Here is a 23425-nt window from a genome sequence, read left to right as displayed (position 1 = left end):
CGACCACCTCGCAAGGAGTCCGTTGGAGCGCGTCGCGGATTTCGTGGCACGGGTGAAACATTTGTCCGTGGCCTGCAAGTTCACGACGGACGAGCATCCGGCTGGACTCAAAGATCGATTTATTTCCGGATTGCAAGACTCAAAAATGGTTTCGGCGATTCTACGGCAGAGGGGCGAGGACATTACATTCAACTCGGCAGTTGAAATGGCGTCGGCTGTCGAACAGACTCTCAGGGATGTCACGAGCCATAACTGGCCAGAGCATGACAGGTGATCCGGGGGTCCACGCGATGTCCCAGGCCGCACGAGCAACCTTCGGTGCAGACCGTGGCCAGACGTCGCAACGCGGCCGGTCGGGCGGCGAGGTGAACACGTAGGGATGTTGGGGGTGTGGAGGTTGACACCTTCGGCGGGTGCCCGTAGAAGAACAGCGTGTGTTTGCATTGTCACAAGGTGGGCCATCTGAAGTGTGTGTGCCGAGTGGCGTTGACCACCATTAAGGTCATGAACGGCGATATGCGCGACGATTCCGACGACCCGGGGCAAGACCTGCAACCTGTGCAAGGCAGCCCCGGCGACCCGGGGCGGAACCTGCAGCCAATGATGAGCCTGTTTTCAATTGGTCCTGAGGCGACACGACCGATGACGGTGGAAATCGAGATGAACAAGACGCCGATCATATTTCAGATTGATACTGGAGCGGCTGTGTCGATCATAGGCGAACAGACTGCGCATAGACTCAAGGCCTGAAGCTTATCAGGTCAAACCTCATGCTGTACATGTACACCAGCGAGAGGATAAGGCCGGTTGGGATGGCAGACGTGTCTGTGGTTTACCAAGGCCAGGACGCCGTGCTCACGTTGTATGTGGTGCGGGGGGAGGGTCCGTCTCTCCTTGGCCGGGACTGGCTGACCCCCATCAGGCTAGACTGGACAGCCGTTCACCTTGTACAAACCATTCCAAGCCGATTAGAGGATCACTTGGAAAAGGTGCTTCAAAAGCATCAATAATTGTTTTGCAACGAGCTTGGAAAACTCAAGGGCATGCAGGCAAAGCTTTTCATGAAGGAGGGGGTGGTTCCTCGTTTTTGTAAACCACGGCCGGTTCCATATGTCCTGCGGGACAGGGTCAAGGGTGAGCTGGATAGACTGGAGGCCTGTGGAGTGATCGAGCGGGTGTCGGACTTGGACTGGGCCACCCCGGTCGTCACGGTGCTGAAATAAAATGGTAACGTCCGATTGTGCGGGGACTTCAAGACCACAGTTAACCCCGGGGCTCAGCGTGGAGCAATATCCGCTGCCATCAATCGATGAGATATATGCACGGTTGGCCAGGAATCAATACTTCACGAAGCTTGATCTGCGTGATGCATATTTTCATCTGGCGATGGATCCCGGGAGTAGCGACCTTTTGACAATCAACACATGTCAAGGGCTCTATCGATATACCCAGCTCTGTTTCGGGATTGCTTCGGCCCGGGCCTTATGGCAGAAGGCCATGGACCAGGTTTGCATTGGCCTGCCTGCTCAGACCTACCTGGACGACATGCTTATTGCGGGGGAAACGGCGGAGGAGCACCTCGCTAACATTGACATGGTGCTGACGAAATTGGAGGCGTGCGGCCTGCGCTTGAACAGGGACAAGTACGCATTCTTCAAACAATGGTTGGAATACCTCAGGCACATCATCACGCCGGAGGGGCTGTTGAAAGGCCCTCGGAAGGTGGAGGAAATTCAGCACATGCCACCGCTCCGCGACAAGACGCAGCTGCGCTCATTCATTGGTATGGCGCAGTTTTACCAAAGATTCGTGCGCGAGCTCAGCTCGCAGCTGGTGCCGTTGACGTGGTTGCTCAAGAAGGACGAGTGCTTGGCGTGGAGGCTTGAACACCAGGCGGCGTTCGACCGCGTCAAGCGACTGCTCACGGAGGATACGGTCCTCGTTCACTATGAGCCTGCACGTCCGCTCTTCTTGGCATGTGACAGCTCCGCATACGCCATCAGGGCGGTGCTCTCCCTCAGGATGGACGATGGTTCCAAGCGGCCTGTTTGTTTTGCATCCCGAAGCCTGTCCGCGGCAGAGCGAGGATATGCCCAGATCGAGCGCGAGGCTCTCAGCCTCGTCTGGGGTGTGCGGAGGTTTCATCAATACCTGCTGGGTCGGCATTTCACTTTGCAGACGGAACACAAACCGTTCCAATTCATCCTGAAACCCGAGCGCGGGGTGCCGGTGGCAGCGGCCGCGCGAATACAGCGGTGGTGTCTGTTCCTTGCTGCCTACAGCTACGATATCCAGTTACGAACCACCGAAAAGCATGCTTACTGCGACGGTCTCTCGCGCTTTCCTTGTGCGGAGGGTCCAGCTTCGTCTGAATCAGCCGACTGGGTTGATGTGTTTGCACTGAGCCAAATCCAGAGCGGGCCGGTCATGTACAAACAGGTCATGGTGGAATCGGCTCATGACCCGGTGCTCGCCCGTGTCGTTCAGGCGATTTCTACGGGGAATTGGAGCGATCTACCATCGACACCGGCATTTCAGCCGTTCGCGTCGCGCGCATCAGAACTGTCGTTGGTCCAACGGTGCATTATGTGGGGAATGAGAACGGTGATTCCACTGAAGTTCAGGCAGCATTGTTTGGAAGAACTACATGTCAGTCACCTTGGCGTCGTGAAGACCAAGAGTCTTGCTCGCAGCCTGTTGTGGTGGCTGGGGTTAGATAAAGACATTGAACAAATGATTAAGGATTGCGCCACTTGTCAGGCAGATGCTGATAATCCGCGTCGAACATCGGGACTGTGGCTGATCCTAGCCAGGGCCTGGCAGAGAGTCCCAGCCAGGGCCTGGATTTTGCTGGTCCTGTTAAAGGCAAAATGTTTTTGATTGTGATCGATGCGTTCTCTAAATGGCCGGAGGTTGTGGTCATGCAGCGTACATCGGCGGACATTACGGTAGAGAAACTGCGGACGATCTTTGCTAATAAAGGAATACCCGAGATTCTGGTCTCTGATAATGGTCCGCAGTTCGTTGCAGGTGTTTGATAATTTTCTGCGTCGAAACGGTATTCGACATCTGAGGTCCGCACCGTATCACCCTGCCACGAACGGGCAAGCGGAATCATTTGTTAAAATGTTGAAACGTGCTTTATGTAGAGGGGAGTTTGCACCTGCGCAGACAGTGGTTGATGTATTTTTTGCTGCAGTATAGAAATGCTATCCATCCAGCGACGGGTGATTCTCCTGCCATTCGTCTGTATGTACGTGCATTGAGGTCCAGACTGGATTTACTGTGACCTGGAAGGTCGGTGGATGGGGCGGTGTCACGTCCGACGCTGGTGCGCGGTTTTGATGTGGGACAGCGGGTAATGGTGCGTGATTATTACCACGATTCCAAATGGGTGCTGGCCGTGGTTTCTGTAATGCTCGGACCGGCAAATTGCATGGTTCCGACTGATGATGGGAAGGTGTGGAAGCGGCACGTGGACCAAATGCATGATCGCTGTCCAGCGTCCCCCCCCCCTGTGCCGAGCGACATGGAGCCCCACCTCTGATGTCGCCGGGGCCAGACGTTGTATCGCTAAGCCCCAAGGCCAGACGTGCCGGCGCCCACGGGCGAGAGGACTCGGGGTGTTTACCCGATTCAGTCCTGCTCGAGGGAGATGAGCAAGCTTGTCAGCTGGGGGCACTTGATGTTGCGGATGGGGTGAGTCTGGCGAGGATGTCACCTCGACCTAGCCAGGAGGCGTCTGAGCCTGGGCTGTCTTGCGGCGCTGTACTCCCAGGGCGGATCAGGAGACGACTGCAGTACTTGGAGGATTTTGAATGTTGATAAGTGTCATTTTGTCATTTTATAATTATAATTGTCATTTTAGAAGGGGAGGAAGTGTGCTGTATGGGGGCCAGGTGCTTATGCTGGGAATCACGTGGTTGGGTTTCATATATCATGACTCGCCCGCTAGGGGTTGTTGTAGTGTGCATCTGATCGGGCAATAAAGCGGAGTTGCTACTTCACTCTCGTGTCCCTCTGCATCTCGGACACTACAGGAGGCATGCCATATGTCGAAGGAGATGGCTTTGATTTCATGTCTGGCAATGACGATCTCCATCCATTGTTGGGAGAGCAGAAGCAGCATATCTACGGTACAGTGAGCTGGTCTGAATCCAAATTGATGATCGGAAATCAAGCCATTGGAGAGATTCCAGGCTTTGGAGAGAGAGAGAGAGAGAGAGAGAGAGAGAGAGAGAGAGAGAGAGAGAGAGAGAGAGAGAGAGAGAGAGAGAGAGAGAGAGAGAGAGAGAGAGAGAGAGAGAGAGAGAGACAGAGAGACAGAGAGAGAGACAGAGAGAGACAGAGAGAGAGAGAGAGAGAGAGAGAGACAGAGAGAGACAGAGAGAGAGAGAGAGAGAGAGAGAGAGAGAGAGAGAGAGAGAGAGAGAGAGAGAGAGAGAGAGAGAGAGAGAGAGAGAGAGAGAGAGAGAGAGAGAGAGAGACAGAGAGACAGAGAGAGAGAGAGAGAGACAGAGAGAGAGAGAGAGAGAGAGAGAGAGAGAGAGAGAGAGAGAGAGAGAGAGAGAGAGAGAGAGAGAGAGAGAGAGAGAGAGAGAGAGAGAGAGAGAGAGAGAGAGAGAGAGAGAGAGAGAGAGAGAGAGGAGCTATGGACATCTCCAGGGGAGGATCTTCGATCGCCTCCAAGGGCCAGAGTTGTCTTTGCCCCGGGAAGGTAGGATAAAAAGATAGAGCAGGTTCCGACTCCAAAGAGACCAGGACAAGGAGGAGGAGGAGAGTCGTGGGAGAACGAGTGTATAAAAAGGATCGTGAGACTGAGGAAAACTTTGTGGAGGGAAGCTTTTGAGGAGAGTTGACTGTGAGGAGGCTCGTGGAGGAGAACGAGACTGAAGAGAGCAGAGAGTCTGAGGAGAAGGGGGCTGAGGAGAACAGAGAGAGAAGAACCTTGAGGAGAAACGGTTGCTCTGTCGGCACCTTGCTGCCGACCTGCCTCTGCTTGTTTGTTGTGTCGGGATCCTGCCGTGTGCCCTCATCACCTGTCCGTCTCCTCATCACCTGTCCGTCTCCTCATCACCTGCTCGTTACTACAACCAGAGATAAGCCACCCGGTTTTGTTCCCTTTCCCCGTCTGTGACTAAATCTAGTGTGTGGCGCCATAGATTTTACCTCACTGTACGTAATTATTTATTTATTTATTTCATTCCCTTCCTTCCCTCCCAACCCACCGTCATAGTCCTTTCGTTGGGTCAATCTTCCCCCGGTTGTTTTGTTTTACAGGAAATAAACCCATTGGTTTAAACAAAAGCTCCTCGGTTCTCGCGTGCACAAACCCACCGTTAATCGAACGCAGTTTGAGGGAGTTAAAGCCAGTTCAGCATCCGTCCAGCGTCGGTCTTAATCGACCTGGACACGACAATACTTTGTAGACATCCCAACATTCTCATTGTACGTACTTTATAGACGTACGTGGTCAAAAAAAAAACAACAGAACGTGTCCTTCTGGCTTCCATTAGGCGGCGTTTGTGGCCGACACCAGCACATTCATCTTTTGACGAGGGTCGTATTAATATTGCCAGAATTTTTGTCATGTTTTTATGATATTGTGACATCATTATTGTGTTATCTGGGGAGATGTCCAAAATATTATGTTGATTATAAAATCCACTGTGTGAGCGGCAACGGCACGTGAGGGTTCACTCACCATTTAAAATTTTGTTCATCATAAATCTGAATAAATGAATATTTAATTGGAGACCAATCGACCGGATCGGGGAGCCCGTTCTCGCTTGAACTGATGATGCCGGAAGTGGATTCTTGGGTCCGATCGAGAAAGCAAGCAAAGTGCGAAAGGGTTTATCAGAAAGCCAAGCGACTTTCCATGAGACTGTTTTTACATTAGTCCACGTGGTCTCTGGTCATGAGGTCTCTCTTTTTATCTTGCCAAAACAAAGTTTTTGCAAGATATGTTAGTCAGCTTGTATGTTTTTTTGTTTGTTTGTTTGTTTGTTTGCCTGTAATCACGTATAAAAAATTCTGCAGAGCACAGTTATCGTCGGAAATTTTTGTAACTTCGCATATCAGAGGCCTATAGAGGTCCCTTTCAACGCACAACATTTTGAAGGTCAAGGTCAAAGGTCAAGGTCACTTTGTCGCAAATCAGGGGAGTCGACGAAACCCTTATTTTTTAATTTATTTTTTTGAGTAATTTTGATCGGATTGTCTTCAAACTTCATGGGAATATAGTTCATGGTCTGGTGCTCAGCTGATTAATTTTTGGTGGCGATTGGCCTTGACCTTCATGGTTAGTGCCTAAGGTCAAACATTTGACCCCAAGGTCAAATTTTCAAGTTTTAGGAACCATATCGTGTAGTACCTCAAATTGAACACCTCGATGAGTGCTTTCTTGATATGTCAAGCTTGAGACATTATGACGTCATTTGGTGACGTTATGAGGCAAAAATATATTTTTCATGGTTACTCTGTAGAACGATTCTCATCGGAATCTCTCGTCGGCAGATATTCCTCAAGGAGTCGCTCCTGGTGGATAGCAGCTCTGTTCACCTCAGTGTGACCTTAAAGAAGTCACACGTGGTCATCTTTTGTCAAGATACTTGGTTTATTTTCTTTTTATTTATTTCGGTCCTCCAATGCAGCCAAATGTGCGTCGATATCGAATTGTTTTTCAAAACAATGTATGTACAAACCGATTAATTAAACGGCTGTTCATCAAACACCCTGCAAGAGACCAAAAAACAGACGGACGATCAAATAAACCGATTTTTGTAACAAACTACTGAAAAGAACGGAAGAGTCAAATCAACCATCCTCCGCTTCTTGTACCCATGATGAAGACGAACGAACATAAATAACGGAGTTTTATTCCCGGACATGTTGTTCCAAAAGCACGTCGTTCGGAACTATTATACCAGGTTCGTCGGAGGTGAAAAAGAATGAATCCTGTGGCAAAGCGGATACCGAACATACACCGCCTCAAATCAAAACCATTTCCCACGAGCTGCCCAGCTGGCTCGAGCTCGAGCCGCGCGCACCGCGTCACTTCCGCCCAGCTCCGGCGGGCGGTGGCGGTGGCGGAGCAGCGTTGTCCTTTTCTACGCCGTCGCTCGTCTTCACCGTCTCGCTTTTTCAGGCGCGATCCGAGCGTGTCGACACGTGAAGCTACCCGCCGCCGATGCCTCGGTAGAGCTCCAGGGCAGGCGCGTGTGCCCGGCCCATGGGGGATGCGGAGCAGCGTATGGAGCAGGCGGACATCCTTCGCAGGGCCGTGGCTCGGGTGTCTGCCATGCGAGATATGCGGAGCTGCGGGCAGGACGGTTTCTCCGAAGAGTTTGTTGTGAGTTCATGACGATGTTGTTGTGAAAGTTTAACTGAGGGAAGTAGTGCATTGTGGGTAACCAATTAACGCCGAATCGACTCGAATGGGTTTCCAGGTTGTGGTCTGTTCGCAACGTCTCACTGGTGGGGGGTGGGAGGGGGACAAATCAAATTCAAAGGGGACAAATCGGCGAATATTTATTTTTCCAACCTCTGTTTTCATGTCGCCCGTCTCGTTTAATGATATGTCACGCTCCGGTTATGGACCCTGAGATCCTGTCGAAGAGTCACGGGATAGATACTTCCACAAGTTGATTAACCCGAATGCCGGCGTTCTTCTTCCTCATCACGACTTGGTGTTAACTTGGACCCGAGAGGAGAAGACGTTGTTCACTTGCGATCACCCCACCGTTGACTCGACGACTTCGGCTCAAGTTGTTTTGATGAACTTTATAAGATACTCCACGCACGTGCTTTCAGCAACGGGGGAACAGTTTGAAAAAGTTTCATAAAACTTGGGATTACTGCAGTATGTATGTATATATATAACTGTATCTTCCCTCGTTTAAAACCGATGATTTGTCAAGCAGGTGCTGGCTTGGGCTGAAGATTGCAAAAACAAGCTCAAATGAGCTAAGATCCTCGTCCTCTTAATGATGACGTCATAAAAACGAATATGACGTCATTGTGATGTATCAGGTTTGCAATAAATTATCTGTGCTAATGCCCGGCTTGATTCCCGCAAACAAAATTCAAACAGCTTGCCTTGTTTCAGAGATAATGGTATAGGCGATTTCCATTAGCGGTGATATTATGACGTCAACTTTTTTTTTCTCTCAGAAGAATTTCCAAAATCGGAGATGGTTACTGTCTGTGCGTGGGCTTTCTGCATATACATGGCAAGTTTCACGAAGATCCGATGAAAACTCTGGGTTGTGAAGCAAATAATAGGAATGACGTCATAGAAATTGATATGACGTCATAGTGATGTATCATATGTGTGGTAATTCATCTCTGCTAATGCCCTGTTCGATTCCCGCAAACGGAATTCAAAAAGCTTGCCTAGTTTCGGAGATAATTTTTTAGGCGATTTCCATTAGCGGAGATATTTTGACGTCATAACTTTTTTTCTAGGAGGAATTTTCAAATTCGGAGATGGTTACTGTCTGCGCAGGGTATTTTTACATATACACGCCAAGTTTCAGGAAGTTTCGATAAAAACTGTAGGCTGTGAAACAAAAAAGTCCACAATAAGAAGATGAAGAACAACAACGTGAGTAAGACTTAGAGATCCTCCACGAGGATCTAAAAATGTTGGCCGTTCACCTTGGAGATGGACCACGTCAGGAGGTGTGTGTTAGTTTTCTCGTTCATTTGCATTCTGTAATGCAAATGAACGCGGTTGCCATGGAAACCCTTCCAGAAACTCATTTTCTCAACCAGGCGTTGACCGCTCGGTATGCTGACCACTCTGTATGCTGACTGCTGTGGAGGCACGTTTTGGGTGCGAGTTCTTTGTTCAAAGCAAGACGGGCAAAACATCGCCTCACGACCTTTCCCACGGCGGTTAGCACACCGCTGTCAAAATTTGCTTTCGAAGATGTGTTGCAATCGTTTTCCGAGCGAGACCAACCGACTCTAGCCGGTGTCTTCATGAAGAGTAGCTCGCGTTGTGCGTTTGTGCCCAACAGCAACCACCACGTACGTATGAAGGTGAAAAAGAAACCCCATTTTTTGAACACGATGCCTGGCTTGGAAGGTTTTTTTTCATCGAAGGAACTGGCTTGTGGTGGTCCGTCAACATTGCGGATTATCAGATCCACTTAATGCAATGCATATTTGAAGGCAGTGTTGACACGGAAAAAGTATAATGGGGAAAAAATAAATATTAAACCTCAGTTAATTTTACAGTTCTGTGACCCCTAAATTCAAAGGATGAATCTATCATTAAAAACCTGTCGGTTTGTTTTTCAATACGTACCACGAAGTCGCCGCCATCATGTCCGGCGATTACAATCCAGGGCTGGTAGGATACTCGACTAAGTGTGTATGAATTTGTAATTCGTTCATGGTGCCGGCGATAGCTCAGCTACTTTTCGCAATGGACACCGTGAGATCTTTAACCACCAACTAATCCCGACAGATAGAGTGCCAGTTTAACATCCATCCGAGGGACGACACACACTGATGAATCGCCCTGTTTGTGAAACACCATGATGAGAGTTTATCGTTGGGTCTGGATTCAAACCCAGGTTAGATAGCTTAGAGGCGAGTGTGCGTACTTCTCGGCCATCCTGCCAGCCCATGAGTGTACCACAGTGAGTAAAATGTAAATAATTTGTCGTCGGCAATGTAAAAATAATGACAGCATTTTTGTTTGTGTTTGACGTTGCTTTACTTGTAAATGATTGTCTGTAAAAGTTGTCTTTGTTGGAATCGAAAACAAAGTACTCTTGTAACACTCGAGGCTCTCTTTATACTGCACTGCAACAGGTGTGGGTCATGCATTCTGTAAGGGGGGCAGCAGGGGTGGCTGGCTTGGATTCACAGTGTGATGTGTGGCTGCGTGTCGGGGAAGCAACGCCGTCACTTGTCCACCCTAAAGCATTCCAAGTATGCGTTTTCCCACAACATTGTTTATCCATATACAGTACATAATACTTACTGCTCCTTGCGTTCTCAAACGGGTTAGTAAACTAAACGTATAATTTATTCCTTGTCCGTTTAATTCGTGTATGTTATGCATCTGACAAAAAAAAAATTTTTGGTGGCAAAGTTTATTCATGAAAAAAAGAAATGCTGGTGAGACGAAGCGGACTGTGAAAATGGCGTGGTTGGTGTGTTCGGCCGAACTTCCAAACCTTTGAACCCCTTTCGTCCGCCCCTGTGCTGTAAACGTGCATTATGTTTGAATGTTCATGACTTTTATTGGGTAAGGTCGACAAACAGTGACTTATTGGTGTTTTTAACAATTAAAATTCATGTAAATCTGTCTGGAGTTGTGATCGTGCTGTAATCGTATTTGGATAATGGCAGACCTCAGTGAATCAAATTCCAGCTGTACTCGTTTGTTTTCAAAACCACCCGCCAATTGTAACAATCGCTGTCAATGATTGCCTGCTCAGCGTTTTCACAAGCCCCCATTGCCTGTCACAATTGCTCGATTTCCTGTGTTTGAGAACCTTCCGTTCAAACAATTGTTTCTCACATTTGGTCGTCAGGCACCATTCTGTATTGTCTCTTGAACGATGTGTTCTGTGTTTGTTAATATTGAAAAACTGCAAAATATCTATAAACTCTGGTTTTCAAAAAAATACGTGTGTGTGTGTGTGTGTGTGTGTGTGTGTGTGTGTGTGTGTGTGTGTGTGTGTGTGTGTGTGTGTGTGTGTGTGTGTGTGTGTGTGTGTGTGTGTGTGTGTGTGTGTGTGTGTGTGTGTGTGTGTGTGTGTGTGTGTGTGTGTGTGTGTGTGTGTGTGTGTATAAAAAGTTGCACATGGAGCTCGGTGTGCAACCTTTAACCAATATGAATCCTGAGCAGCAACTCTTCCACCATGTACTATATATACTGGAAGCACGCACTCAAAACAGTAGCGGCCAGGGGGATTATGTCATTATCCTTATTCAAAGGTGTAATTCAAAATACCTCTCGCTACGTAATTCAAAACACTTCACTGCAATGGAAAATGTGGGGACACGAATACAGTACTTGCACTTTAAAGGATGGGGACTTGTAATACCCTCTCTTGCCGAGGGCGGTACTTCATGATACACATTTACCTCCTGGAGAATTCGCATCCATCCCCGCCCTCCCCCAAGACCAACGCAAATAAAAAAACGTGGCGATGCACTAATTGGGATCATCCTGATCCTATGGAGCAAGTCTGGATGTAATTGGTCCAGAACTGTTGGAGTTGTGTGACACACACACACACACACACACACACACACACACACACACACACACACACACACACACACACACACACACACACACACACACACACACACACACTTCAACTTTAAGGTATAGATGCAAAAATCGAGTATAATTTCTCCTGTGGGTCCCAGAACCAATCAAACTATGTATTTATAACAGCTCCTGTAGCTTCCACTTTCCAACATGATTAATAGTAAATATCATTTTAAACTTACCCTGTACATGCACAAGCCCCAGATCGATATGTGCTTTCCATCGGTGTTCAGAAGCATAGATACGCAGTCTATTCACTGGTCGTGATATTGTGGTGGTGCCGGGTATCGAAGGCGAGCACGACCGCCGAGGGAGCAGTAGAGTCGGCTCCACCGAACACACCGAATTTAGGTCATGACCCTCGGATAAGTCCGAAGGTACGGGTCCCTTACAGGACCATGAATCGCCAATAATTCGAACGCGTGGGGTCGGGTTAATTGCCAAACTTCAATATACCTAAGTACCCACGCGGCAAAGCTACCGGGAATTCACACCCTCGACAGACCTCGAGCGGAACGAGCCGTTACCATGCCCGAACCATGTGTAACCCGAGCGGATGATTACCGAGGCCGAGGCCCGTCGGTCCAAATTGACAATTTACTGCTTCACTATTTCTCAACACGCACCGTGCTAAGCCAATAAAAGAAATGACAGGGAACGAGCTGGGACATTCAACAATAGGAAAATTTATTTACAATAATCGGGGGACGAGGGGAGCATGTAAGGGCAGAGTTATCCGAATAAAGAAGGGAATCAAATGTACAAGCAATTCCTTAAACAATACCACTTAGAGACAGGGCCCACGGACACACACACGCACACGCAAATACCCCAGAAAGAGATGGACCTCGAGGTCTTTATTTCCCCTTCAGCTCGGGATGGAGAACGTGCTGGCTACCTGGCCGCGTTCGTGCGGCTGGACAACCGCACCTTCCCGGAGCACCAGTCGCCAAAGAACGGACCATGACAGCCGAACCCAGAGGAGGCGAGACGAGGTGATCTCCCGTCATGAGATGGTCGACCGCTTATGATGCGCCAGACGAGACGCCTCGGATGCGCGGGATGCATTCAGCCACAGACCCAGACAGAAGCGCGCTCGAGCCGACGGGACGCAATCATCAATGCTTCTTCCGTCGTTTTGGGGGCGCGGCCCACTCCCCCATCTCCTGCCCCCATTGGGTGGACGGTGTGTCGCGGCTCCGCCTTCTTGAGAAGGACTGCCCCGGCTTTGGTCCGCGCGTCGCCCATTTGGCAGAAACTGACGCATACCCTTATTTGGCGTGAAGCCAGAACGAAGCGCTCCGTGCCCATATTTGGGGTCAAGCCAGAGCGAAATGCTTCGTGACCATATTTGGTGTGAAATCCACACCTCCTGAGGCATGGAATTCCGCCCATGCACATGCCGACGAGCGCGTGAAGAGTGCGGATAATGCCGCGAGCAGAGTGTTGTTGGGGGGTAAAAATCCTATCTATAAAATAACTGCACAGCACACGTACACTTAATTCCCATTAGACATTGGGGAAAGGGAGCTATCTCTCCACATTTACTTAATGAAATAACTGAGCTACGGGGACCTGAATGTTGAGTGCTCATGGCTGCCAGATTCGTAACAATATGTCGAGGGTTTGTGTTGCAAACGCTCGTCCACTTGGGCTTTGCACTGACCAACATGGTCTTGAGTTTACAGCACGAGTAGCTGTCCAGTCGGTGAGCTGAGAAAGTTCTCCAAGTCTTTCATTGTGCAGTGGCCTTTCTCTCAAGTGGCCGTTGTTCTCCTTTCTCTCAAATTCTTTTCCAAGTATGTTCAGCTTCTTTCAGAAGTTTTGTGAGCCATTTCAGGTAACGATTCTTGACTCTGACACAATATATTTGATTTCGCCCCAACCTCTGCAGTTTCCTGGGGTTTCTGCGCATGCACCCCAAGCATTTTGGGGTGGATTATGTCATTTCGAAAGTCACGTAGTGACTGAAGAAAATGCACTAAATATTCCGGGGGTGGTGGGGGGGGGGCAGTTGGGGTGGGGGTGGTGTAACAGTGTTGTTCAGGATGTCTTTCAAAGGACTGGTAGGAATTTTTTCTTTGAAGGGACTGCCATTGGTCTTTCCAACGTACAAATATGCCTTGCATTGATGGAATGTGCCTTGCATTGAGGAAGAGTTTTATTTCCAACAAGATGGAGCACCGCCGCATTACCACCACACTGTAAGAGGTTATCTTGATGCTCACTTATTTAAAAATGGTTATGATGACGAGGAAGTGTGGAGTATCCTCTCCATTCTCATCATCTAACACGCAAATACCTTTACTTGTGGGTTACTCTGAAGGATGTGTGGCCTGTTATGGAGTTCTCTCATCCCCTCTTCCTGTCCAGGTTGGAGTTCCTCAAGGCAGTGTTCTGGGCCCTGTTCTTTTTCTGGTTTTCATCAATGATCTCTTTGACTCTGGAAAATCCTCTTTATCTCTTTGCTGATGACTCCACTCTCTGCCATACCATCTGTCATCCCTCAGGTCAGCAAGCAGCAGCCTCTTCACTCTGCAGATCTGGATAAAAACACAAACTGGTCCAACACGTGGAACATGTCTTTCAATCCTGACAAATCTCTCACTCTCACTATGTCTCTCCGAAAGGACCATCTGGACCCCCCCCCCCATATACTTTCTCAACAAACATCTTGAAAAAGTCCTCTCATTCATACTTTGGGGCCTTACTATCTGCCATCAACTTTCCTGGGAATGCCACATCTCCAAGATGTCTTCCAAAGCCAGTCGCCAATTGGGAATCAGTCCATCGTGCAAAGTCCTTCCTTGGCACACCTGAACTCCTGACCATATACAAATCTTTCATCCGCAGTCTGATGGAGTACTGCTCTCCCTTCTGGGCTGGTGCTCCCACCTCTCACCCTTCTCAGTTTCACGCTGTGGAAACCAAGGCATTTAGGGTCATTGGTATCTCCCGTGATGAGGCTGAGTCTTCGGGCCTCTCACTCGATCACTGCAGGAAGATCGGTGGTGTTTTTGTCTTCTACCATCTCCTCTCCGGCCTCGCCCCCCCCCCCCCCCGCGCTCTGTCTGCTATCTGTCCCGCCCATATTTCTGCAGGGTGCTCCAAGCCCCTTCTGGTTAAACTACCAAAATCAAGAATCACTGCTCACCTGCATTATTTCATTCCTATTATTTTCTTTGGAACAAACTCCCACACACTCTTCAATCGCACTCTTCCCTCCAAATCTTCAAAATAGCTATTCACCACCATCTCTCATCTTCCCCCATCCAAAGCCATGATCTTTTCTACCCCCGTTAATTCATCCAAAACCCACCTCCTTTCTGAAAGTCCCTGTGGTGTCCATCTTGTTTACCCCAGGTACCTCGCCCCATCCCTCTCCCTTGCACAGATCTCGTCGTCTGTCTATTCCCCATTGTTTTGTGTTTCCCTCTCCTGTCTCTCTTGTTTCCTGCTCCCCTTGTTATACGTTTTGTGTGTTCAGCCGCTGTCACACCTTGATGTTTTAACCAGCGTATGGCAACGTATCAAAATGTATGTAAAACACTGGCGTACGCTGAACTATTGATGTTTTTTTTCAGTTTTTGGCATATTCATAACGAGTTGGACGTATGCATAACGTATTAGTAACGTACACAGAACGTTTCGATAACATATAGATAACTTATACCAACGAATGCTTAGCATGTTGTTGGCGTTCACAACCTATGCCCAACGATAGCCTAACGTATGCATAGCGCGGCAGCGTATCGCCGACGATCACGTGGCATAGCCTATTAAAAGGCTGCCGCTCGACGATTCAAATCATAACCGCACTAGACATCGAAGTGTCAAGGCCCTGTCACACCTTGACGTTTTAGCCAGCGTATGCCGACGTATGAAAAATTTGCCGAATACGCTGGCACACGTCGAATACGTTATGGGTAAGTTTTGTATACGTTAAGAGCACGCTGAAGCATGCTGGCATACGTCGTAGTACGCCGAGCACGTCGACAAATTTTAAGCATGCTAAAATTTTTTAGACGTATGACGCACAAGTTCCGCATACCCTGGCCATAAGTTGTAGGCATGTTATGCGATCGTTGACACACGTCAACACACGTTACTTGTAAGTTACTCATAAGTCGAAACACGTCGAGGTAATGTTTCGCGTACCCGAAACTTATTTCTAACCGATGAGTAACGTGCTTTGAACCTATGAGTAACGTGCTTTGAACCTATGTGTAACGTATCTCCAACGCATATTGACGTATGTAGATGTATTTGACGTCTTCCGGACGACCACAGAACTTACTGAACGTGTTACTAACTTACACCTACCATGTAATGGTGTATTGGCAGCGTTTAGGGGAATTGGTATATAACAAGGACAAATGTGTCCAAGAGCAGCGTCCTAAAGGTTTTGTCTGCTAAAAAAACAAACAAACAAACAAACAAAAAAACAACAACAACAACAACAACAACTTCTGATATTTCGTCACGCGCCTTAATTAAGCCAATAGCGAGACCCGTCATACTTTATTTACGTAGTTACGAAATATTGTGTATTTACGAAATAAATAATGTATTTACGAAATAACGAAATAAATAATGTATTTACGAACGTGTGAGTCATACGCTGGCATACTTCTAAAAAATTTGAGCATGTTAAAATTTGTCGATGAGCTCGGCGTACTACGACGTATGCCAGCGTGCTTCAGCGTGCTCTTAACATATACAAAACTTACCCATAACGTATTCGACGTGTGCCAGCGTTTTAGACAAATTTTTCATATGTCGGCATACGCTGGCTCAATCGTCAAGGTGTGACAGCGGCTTTAGCTCTTCTACGGGCTTTGACATTGTATGTAAAAAATAAAGGCAACAACATTGACGTAGTTGATGGATGAGATTGAATTAGCTTGCACTGCTATTTCACCAGCAACATCTGCATACATGTGTCGGATTGCAGTACGTGTTTCTCAATAGTGCGATGAAGCTGGTGATTGGCATTTTGAACATTTGCATCTAATGTACATGCTGTCCTAAATCTAACATCATTCATGTTCTTTATAAATAAAATAGTAGAAGCCCGTGATACAATTCCACTATACTGTATAAAAGAAAAACTATTAAGCCTTTTATTCTTGCAATAGGTGAAAGAGCTTTTAAAAAAATAGGAGATTGTACATTTCTTAACAGGAAAAATTTTTTTTTCAGGAGTGATTGAGGCAGCGGTTTGTTGTCTATGCACCACCTTGGTTCAATTTATTGTCTGATTGAAAAAATATTATGATTTTCCTGGAGGCAGTCTTTGAAATGGCTTCAAATGGGTCTGCTGACCTTTCTCTTTTAACTCTTGAGAAAGGTCAGCGGATGCATGTTTGTTTTGTCTTGTTGATTGAAACATTGAGTATTTGTTCAATTAAACATTGGAGAACTGAAAATGAATTCATTTGATTGTACTCCCAACTGTGTCTTTATTTGAAACAAGCAAATACAACCCGTCACTTCGCCGATGACTCAATAAAGTGGGTGTGAGAGAGAGACAGAGACGTGGGAGGAGAGTGCTGCATTTTATGAGGGGGGAGCAAGGAGGGAACAGAGTGAGAGACAAAGGTGTGAGGGAGGAGGGAAATAAAAAGACAGGTGAGGGGTGGTGGGGTAAGCAAAGAGAATGATATGTGATGCTTAATGACGGAACACGAAAAAAAATCCCCATAAACATGTCAGAACAGCTGTACACACAACGCCACAACAGAGTTTGTAAAGTAATCCACTGGCACATCTGCAAAAACTTTGATATCCCAGTTCCAGAAAATTTGTGGGAAAATGAACCAAAAGCAATCGCTGAAAACATTGAAGTACCTCTCACGTACGACCTTATGATCCCATCACGCGTGAACATCGAAAACAAAGCATTGCGACCAGATATCGTACTTGGGTACAAAAAAGGAGAAGGCATTTCTAATTGAGGTGTTGATTCTGGTGATTTTGGACTAACGATGCAGAAATCAAGAAAATGACCAAATTCCAAGATCTCAAGCATGAAGTGAAAATATCCTGGAAGCTGAAGAATGCCGAAGTTGAACCAGTGATGATGAAGAACCTCATGGGAATGATGATGAAGAACCTCACAGAGATATTAAAAACCATCCCTGGAAATATCACTACAAACAAACTACAGTTGGAAGCTGTCCTGGGCTCAGTAACGATCCTGAAGAGAGCCATCAGCACAAAACTTTGAAAACAGAAAACTTCACAGCTTGATCCATGAATCGTGTACCCTTTTCGAAATGAAGGTGGATATTTTGAGCCCACCGTGGGAGGACTCCATTCCATATTCTGAAACCACATATGTAGACACCAATTAATGACACGTGCATACACACACACGACGGCGGATGCTTCGAGACCTGGGAGGACTCCATTCCGCCTTCTGAAACCCGCATATCGAGATAACAACACACACACACACACACACACACACACACACACACACACACACACACACACACACACACACACACACACACACACACACACACACACACGCACACACACACACACACACACACACACACACACACACACACACACACACACACGTAAAGGTTGGGGGGGGCGGTAATAAATGCTAAATATAGCAAGGTTATTTTCATATTGATTATTTAGAATAATCGTAAAATAATTAAATGTCATTTTAGATATGTCGCTAATTCATATAGTTTAACTACAGACCCACCCCATTTTGTCTTGAAAATTACTCATCTTTGCAAGCCTTTATTTGATGTCCCTTTCCTCCATTTCTGTCTAAATGTCTTTTCGCATCACACGCGGCCATTTTCACAATTCTGGGTGGCTAAAGTTATTGCTCTTATGACATTGTCGTCGCCTCAGTCACCCTTGGTGCCAACCAGCAGCATGAAACCACAACTCAAGGGGGAAAAAGCATTAGCCCCACACATCAGTCGGGGCATGAACCAATAGTAGAGGGGAGGGGCGTAAATCATCAACAATGATGTCTGCAGGCTCAGCTATAAAGGTGGGGTCCACCAACGATCGGAGCCAGACCCTAAAATCACCGAGGTGGAAGCTGTGCTCTGGAGCAAACTAAAATGGAGAGATGTCATGCCCACATCATCAAGACTTGTCCCTCCCCCTTGATGACTGCAGGGACAATTGGCAGCTGCATTAGGCATGTTCTTTACAAACAACTTACAAGGTTTGATTAAATAAATCTTGTCTCTTGACTTTCCCTTGTCTTCTGTTGTGTGTCTGAGGCCTTAAGGAAGAGGATAATTAAGGATCTGCCATCTGTCGCTTGGTTTATTTCATGGGTGCGTATGCTGGTGAATGGTTGACTTGGGGTTGGAGTTTAAGATTGGATCCATTATGTTATTGCTTTTTTTTGAATATTCCTGACCCTTTTTCCTTGGTTAAATTAATGCAATTTCCAAACCTGACATGGTCTTTGGGTGGATTCTGTTCGTCTTGATGGTTTCATAAAGTCGCTATGTGAATCCTGTTTGAAGGTAAATTGGGCCAGAAGTTTGACTCGCGTTATCAAGGTTTGCTCGGCCCTGAAGAAATCTCACCTGATTGCCTATCAGCATGGCACTCGCTCGCTTCAAAGACCTAAATCTGCATGGTAATGCGGCTTTGATGTGGGGATCCGGCAAGCGATTCCTGAGATGGGTGACTGTCATGGTCGTTTTGACAGTACTCACTGGATTTGAACTGGGTAACTGGGACAGTCTGGTGACTGAAATATTAATGTCTGTAGTGTGGGACTGGACCTGAAGTGTGAGAAATCACATCTCAAAGTGAAATTACAGAGCACGCAATAAGCGTTTAAATTTACAAGCCACCGCAATGTTAAGTCAGGATGTACAGAACCAGGCTTGGGGAGGGGAGTGGGGATTGAAAACTGGTTAGATGCCATCTTGACCCAGATGGGCATGGCGGTAGGACATCTAGAAGCCGTGGTGGAATTACCTCTACTGCCTAGTAGACCCCCATCCCACCCACTGCACCCCCCAAGCCTGATGATGCCCCTAAACGAACATCATAGCCTGATGCCCCTAAACGAACCAGCAACGAGATGCAGCAGGCCGGCATCGCTGGCACAGCTTGTCATGAGCCAGCAATTTGTAGCGATAATGGCAAGGATGGAGATTGGGCAGGCATAGCTAAGAGCTGAGGCGAAGGCTAGGCAGGACAACCTGGGAGCAAAAATCGATGTGGGCAACCGTAGAGCTGAAAGCTGAGCTGGCGGCCATCCATGAGGAGCACCGAGGCATGGCAGGAAATATGGCATGTGTACGGGGGGTAGTGTGAGATGATAGCCAGTCAGGCCAGAGTTGTAGCAGGGATTAGGAGCATGACCAGGGTAACCAGGATGAGAGAGACAGAGACAGAGACACACAGGACAATTTGGAGTAGAGTGGTAAAATAAGTAGCGCCACGCTATGGGTCATGAAGGAAATATAACAACAAGTCCAGGTGCATTCAAAGTACACCGCCCCCATGCCAAATAAATAACAAATCCTCCAGCGTGCAACATTGCCGTAGCACCTTCAGCCCCTGGCGTTGCCGCCGTGCAGCACATGGAGACAAAATTGGGAGGGAGTGGTGTACAATAATTGATTGATTAATTCAGTATTAAAGTAAATACATAATAATCGTAAAATGAATTTGTTAATCAATTGGCTAAGAGCATACCTAAACCACAACTGTTTCATCCGAATCTGAAACCTTTTCGGGAAATTAAGTAATTCATCGAAAAATGATGAATTGATTCATCAATAAAACAAAAATACCCTTTATAGCCAAATCACTTGATCACTGTCGTGTCCAAATATCAGCTTCCAAGCTCAAAAGATGCCTGAGATATTGCCCAGTTGAGAGAGAAAATAAATAAGTAATTTATTAATCCAAAAATAAAAATACCATTTTGGCCAAAGCACATCTTCACTTTTTTTTTCCCCAAATTTAAGCTTCCGAGCTCGAAGGATGGCCGAGATATCGCCCGGACAACCAAGAAAGCAAGAAAATATGAAAACAAACAAACGGAGTAAAATCTGAGTACAGTACTCCCTTCCTTTGGTGCCTGGCGATGATGTCATGCATTGCCTGGATATGGAATTGGGAAAGAGCGGTGTACAATAAACGAATACAGAGGTCCCGAGATTACCTCGGGAAAATGATCGAGTGAATAGAGCACAATGTTTGAAGTGCAATGTGCTGTGTTTTGATTAAATTGATCACCAAATTTTGCCAGTTTCCTCAGGGTACCTCAAGTATGGTTTCTGTCTCGATAGCATATTTTGGGGAGAGAGTTCAAGGTGTGAGGGGAGGGGAAGATGCCAATACGGAACTTTTCAAAATGACGTATGACTACTAATGAAGCCTTTTTACGGATGTGGTGCATGTGCATTTTCAGTGACTTAATACTGCTTGCCAGGCACTTTTAACTTGCCATTGTTAGCACAAAATTTGTAATTCAAATACAATGTGTTGAGTTCCTCCAATTTCCTGTTAATACAAGCGAGTCATAGCAGTTACACACGCACACGCACACGCACACGCTTCTCCTTTCAGCAATAGATGCAAATATTGAATCCTAATTCAAAAGTTCATTTTTAAACTTACTTTATGCATTCACAAGCCCCAGATATGTCCTTCCTATCAGTATTCAGAAGCACCCAAACCAGATACTGTGTCTCCCTCCAACTCTTTTGTTGTGTGGAGGCACACCCTCACTTTCTCTCAGGTACTTTTCCAAGTATCTTCAGCTTCTTTTCGAAGCTTTGTGAGCCATTTTAGGTAACAATCCTTATTGCGCACGCTCGATAGCAGTTGACATGCCTTGAAGATCGCTATTTCAGGGGGTTTCTGCACGTGTGCCGAGCATTCTGGGGTGGATTACATCATTTCAAAATTTCTGTATTCTCTCCATGTAAATGTATCACATAGCACTACCTAGTGGGAGCTGGTTTTACAAATGTTGTTCTTGTATGACAAAATAGGTAATTCTCCTATAAAGAAAGTTTTATACAAGTTGATAATACCGTGTGCATTACGGTGATGTTGAAATCTGAGTGAGAATAATTCGAAATTTAAAAAATATTTTTCATTTATTTTAAGTGGATGTTTAAACCAAAACGATGAACACTTGGCTTCACAGCGAAGTGGAAGTGATTTTTGCTAGCGCCATATATAAGTAGCAAGGTTGGCTGATGAAGGGGATGTGAGCTGATTTACAAGGAGATGATAGATGACCGAGGGCAAATGATGGAGTGAATTGAGCCGAATGTTTGTGAAGTACAACATGAACATGCTGTCTTTCCATAAAATCCGTCAGCGAAGTGACCGGTAAAAATGCCGAGTACATGATAAACATAAATTTTGAATATGCAAAACGTATGTCTGCATGTTACTTCGGTTAAACTAGCTCAGTTCTATTATTTCGCTTTTACCCCTCCCCGTTAATTAATGCTTGAAGGCAAAAAGAGATGATAATTGATTGAAGTGCGATCATTGGTGTTTGTCTTGACGCCTTTACAAATCGTGACCATCTTGAGTAGATTTTCTTTTCACAAACATAATTATTTATTTTATTGCTGTTGCTCCACAAGGTTGAACACTGGACTCTTTCTTTCCAGGGCGTCCTGCCTCTTTCCATGCGAGCTTTGTGATGGTTAATACCGATATGAACCAAAATGATTTTAATAATACTCTCCAAACAAAGCATTGGCCTCAAGATAAATCTGTGGGTTTGTCTCACAGTAAGTCAGGACAATGACTGATGTAATTTAATACCTGAGTCGTGCCCGTTTTGATTCGCTATGGCTGCTGACTCCTGCCAACAGGAATTTTTGCGTAGGCTGTAGGGACTGCGTTGTTGACACTGGCTTTTGACATCTTCAATTGGCATGATTGTTCTTTGAATTTGAACTGTTTTGTGGATGTTTTTTGTTTGTCTTTGTTTTTGTTCCTAACTGTGTTTCATGTGGGTGTTAGCTTTGTGTTGTGTTAATGTGTGAAAAACACATGATTAGAGTTGTTATTGTTACATGTTGGACAAGCAGAGTTTTGAATTTATTTATTTATTTTAATTCAGTGCTTAGATTGGAAAGAAAGTCAATCTTCCTGTGATCTCGAATTAAATGTGAATCAATTAATTAGTTTATTTTAATGTCAAAGAAGAAATGAGTTCCTTTTTTAAAATTTATGGTATAGTATAGTTTTAAAACGATAATGACATTTTTTGCAGTGGTGTTTGCAAAAGGATTTTTAGAGTTTTTTATTTTTTATTTTTTTAATTTTTTTTAAATCTCAACAAAAAATTCAGTGCACTTCCCTTGATGTGCAATGTTTTTGGTTTTGTTGAATGAACCTGCTGCTACTGCGAACCAAATAGCTTGATGATGGCAAATGCGGGAAGCAACAACAACATATGGTTGGCCATGTGTGAAAACTGGATCATGCATGCAGGTACACTCCAACTCTTTGCAAAGTTTGATATTGAGCCTTATTTAGTGTCATGCCAAATGCGACCTGTACTGGGAACTGGTGTCGTTGCCAAACAAATGGGAAGGACTCGTCGGTGGGCTCTATTGCAGTTTTGGGAATTGGCACCATTTTGTGTGATCCTGCAGTTGGTATTTGTTGATGATTATAGGTGACCCTTCTGTATTTTCACACTATTCAGCCATGACAACTTGGGCTAAAACTGAAATTGCATACAAAAGGGTTAATTTATTATCCAAGTTGCTCATCCCTTTATTTGGGTGGTGCAATGACAACAGAACGCTACCTTGATTGCTCCTGAAAATAAATATAACCCGAGTTACGTACAAGACGTAAATAAAAATGACTACTGCTTACGTGCATATATAATACTTCATGGTTATATAGATTGCAATTGCACTGGCCTGGAGGCTGAAGTCTAAGTCCTGAACTCCTGAGGCCTTATACCTACTGTCACCTGCACAAGGCCCGTGACTAATGTCAGCTCCAACCCTTCGATATTTGATGATCCTTTTAACAGGCGTTTTGGTTGTTTTACACTGAATGGAAAAGTTATAAGGCATGGCAGTTGTGAATACGAGACTTCCGAAGATGTCTTAAGCT

General features: G+C 46.0%; 1 protein-coding gene across 15 annotated transcripts in view; it reads left to right on the top strand.

The window, feature by feature from the left end:
- The first annotated feature begins 7051 nt into the window (after window positions 1–7051).
- The window catches only part of LOC147019646 (tyrosine-protein phosphatase non-receptor type 12-like), a 153228-nt gene continuing 136854 nt past the window's right edge, over window positions 7052–23425 (top strand). For 11 of the 15 annotated variants that reach the window (XR_015061471.1, XM_085894243.1, XM_085894238.1 and 8 more), the window contains exon 1: window positions 7052–7354. Coding sequence is in view for 13 of the 15 variants with exons in the window: in XM_085894243.1 (XP_085750369.1) it covers window positions 7235–7354 (120 nt within the window). In the remaining 2 variants the exon portion in view is untranslated. The remainder of the gene's footprint in view (window positions 7355–23425) is intronic. The other 4 variants (XM_085894251.1, XM_085894249.1, XM_085894248.1 and 1 more) reach the window with 1 other exon arrangement.

The sequence above is a fragment of the Eptatretus burgeri genome, chromosome 9 (assembly GCF_056783735.1).
Source record: "Eptatretus burgeri isolate ZD-2024b chromosome 9, Ebu_testis_v1, whole genome shotgun sequence".
Taxonomy (NCBI): domain Eukaryota; kingdom Metazoa; phylum Chordata; class Myxini; order Myxiniformes; family Myxinidae; genus Eptatretus; species Eptatretus burgeri.
The sequence above is the reverse complement of the archived record's forward strand: the minus strand, read 5'-3'. Positions and strand labels throughout refer to the sequence as shown.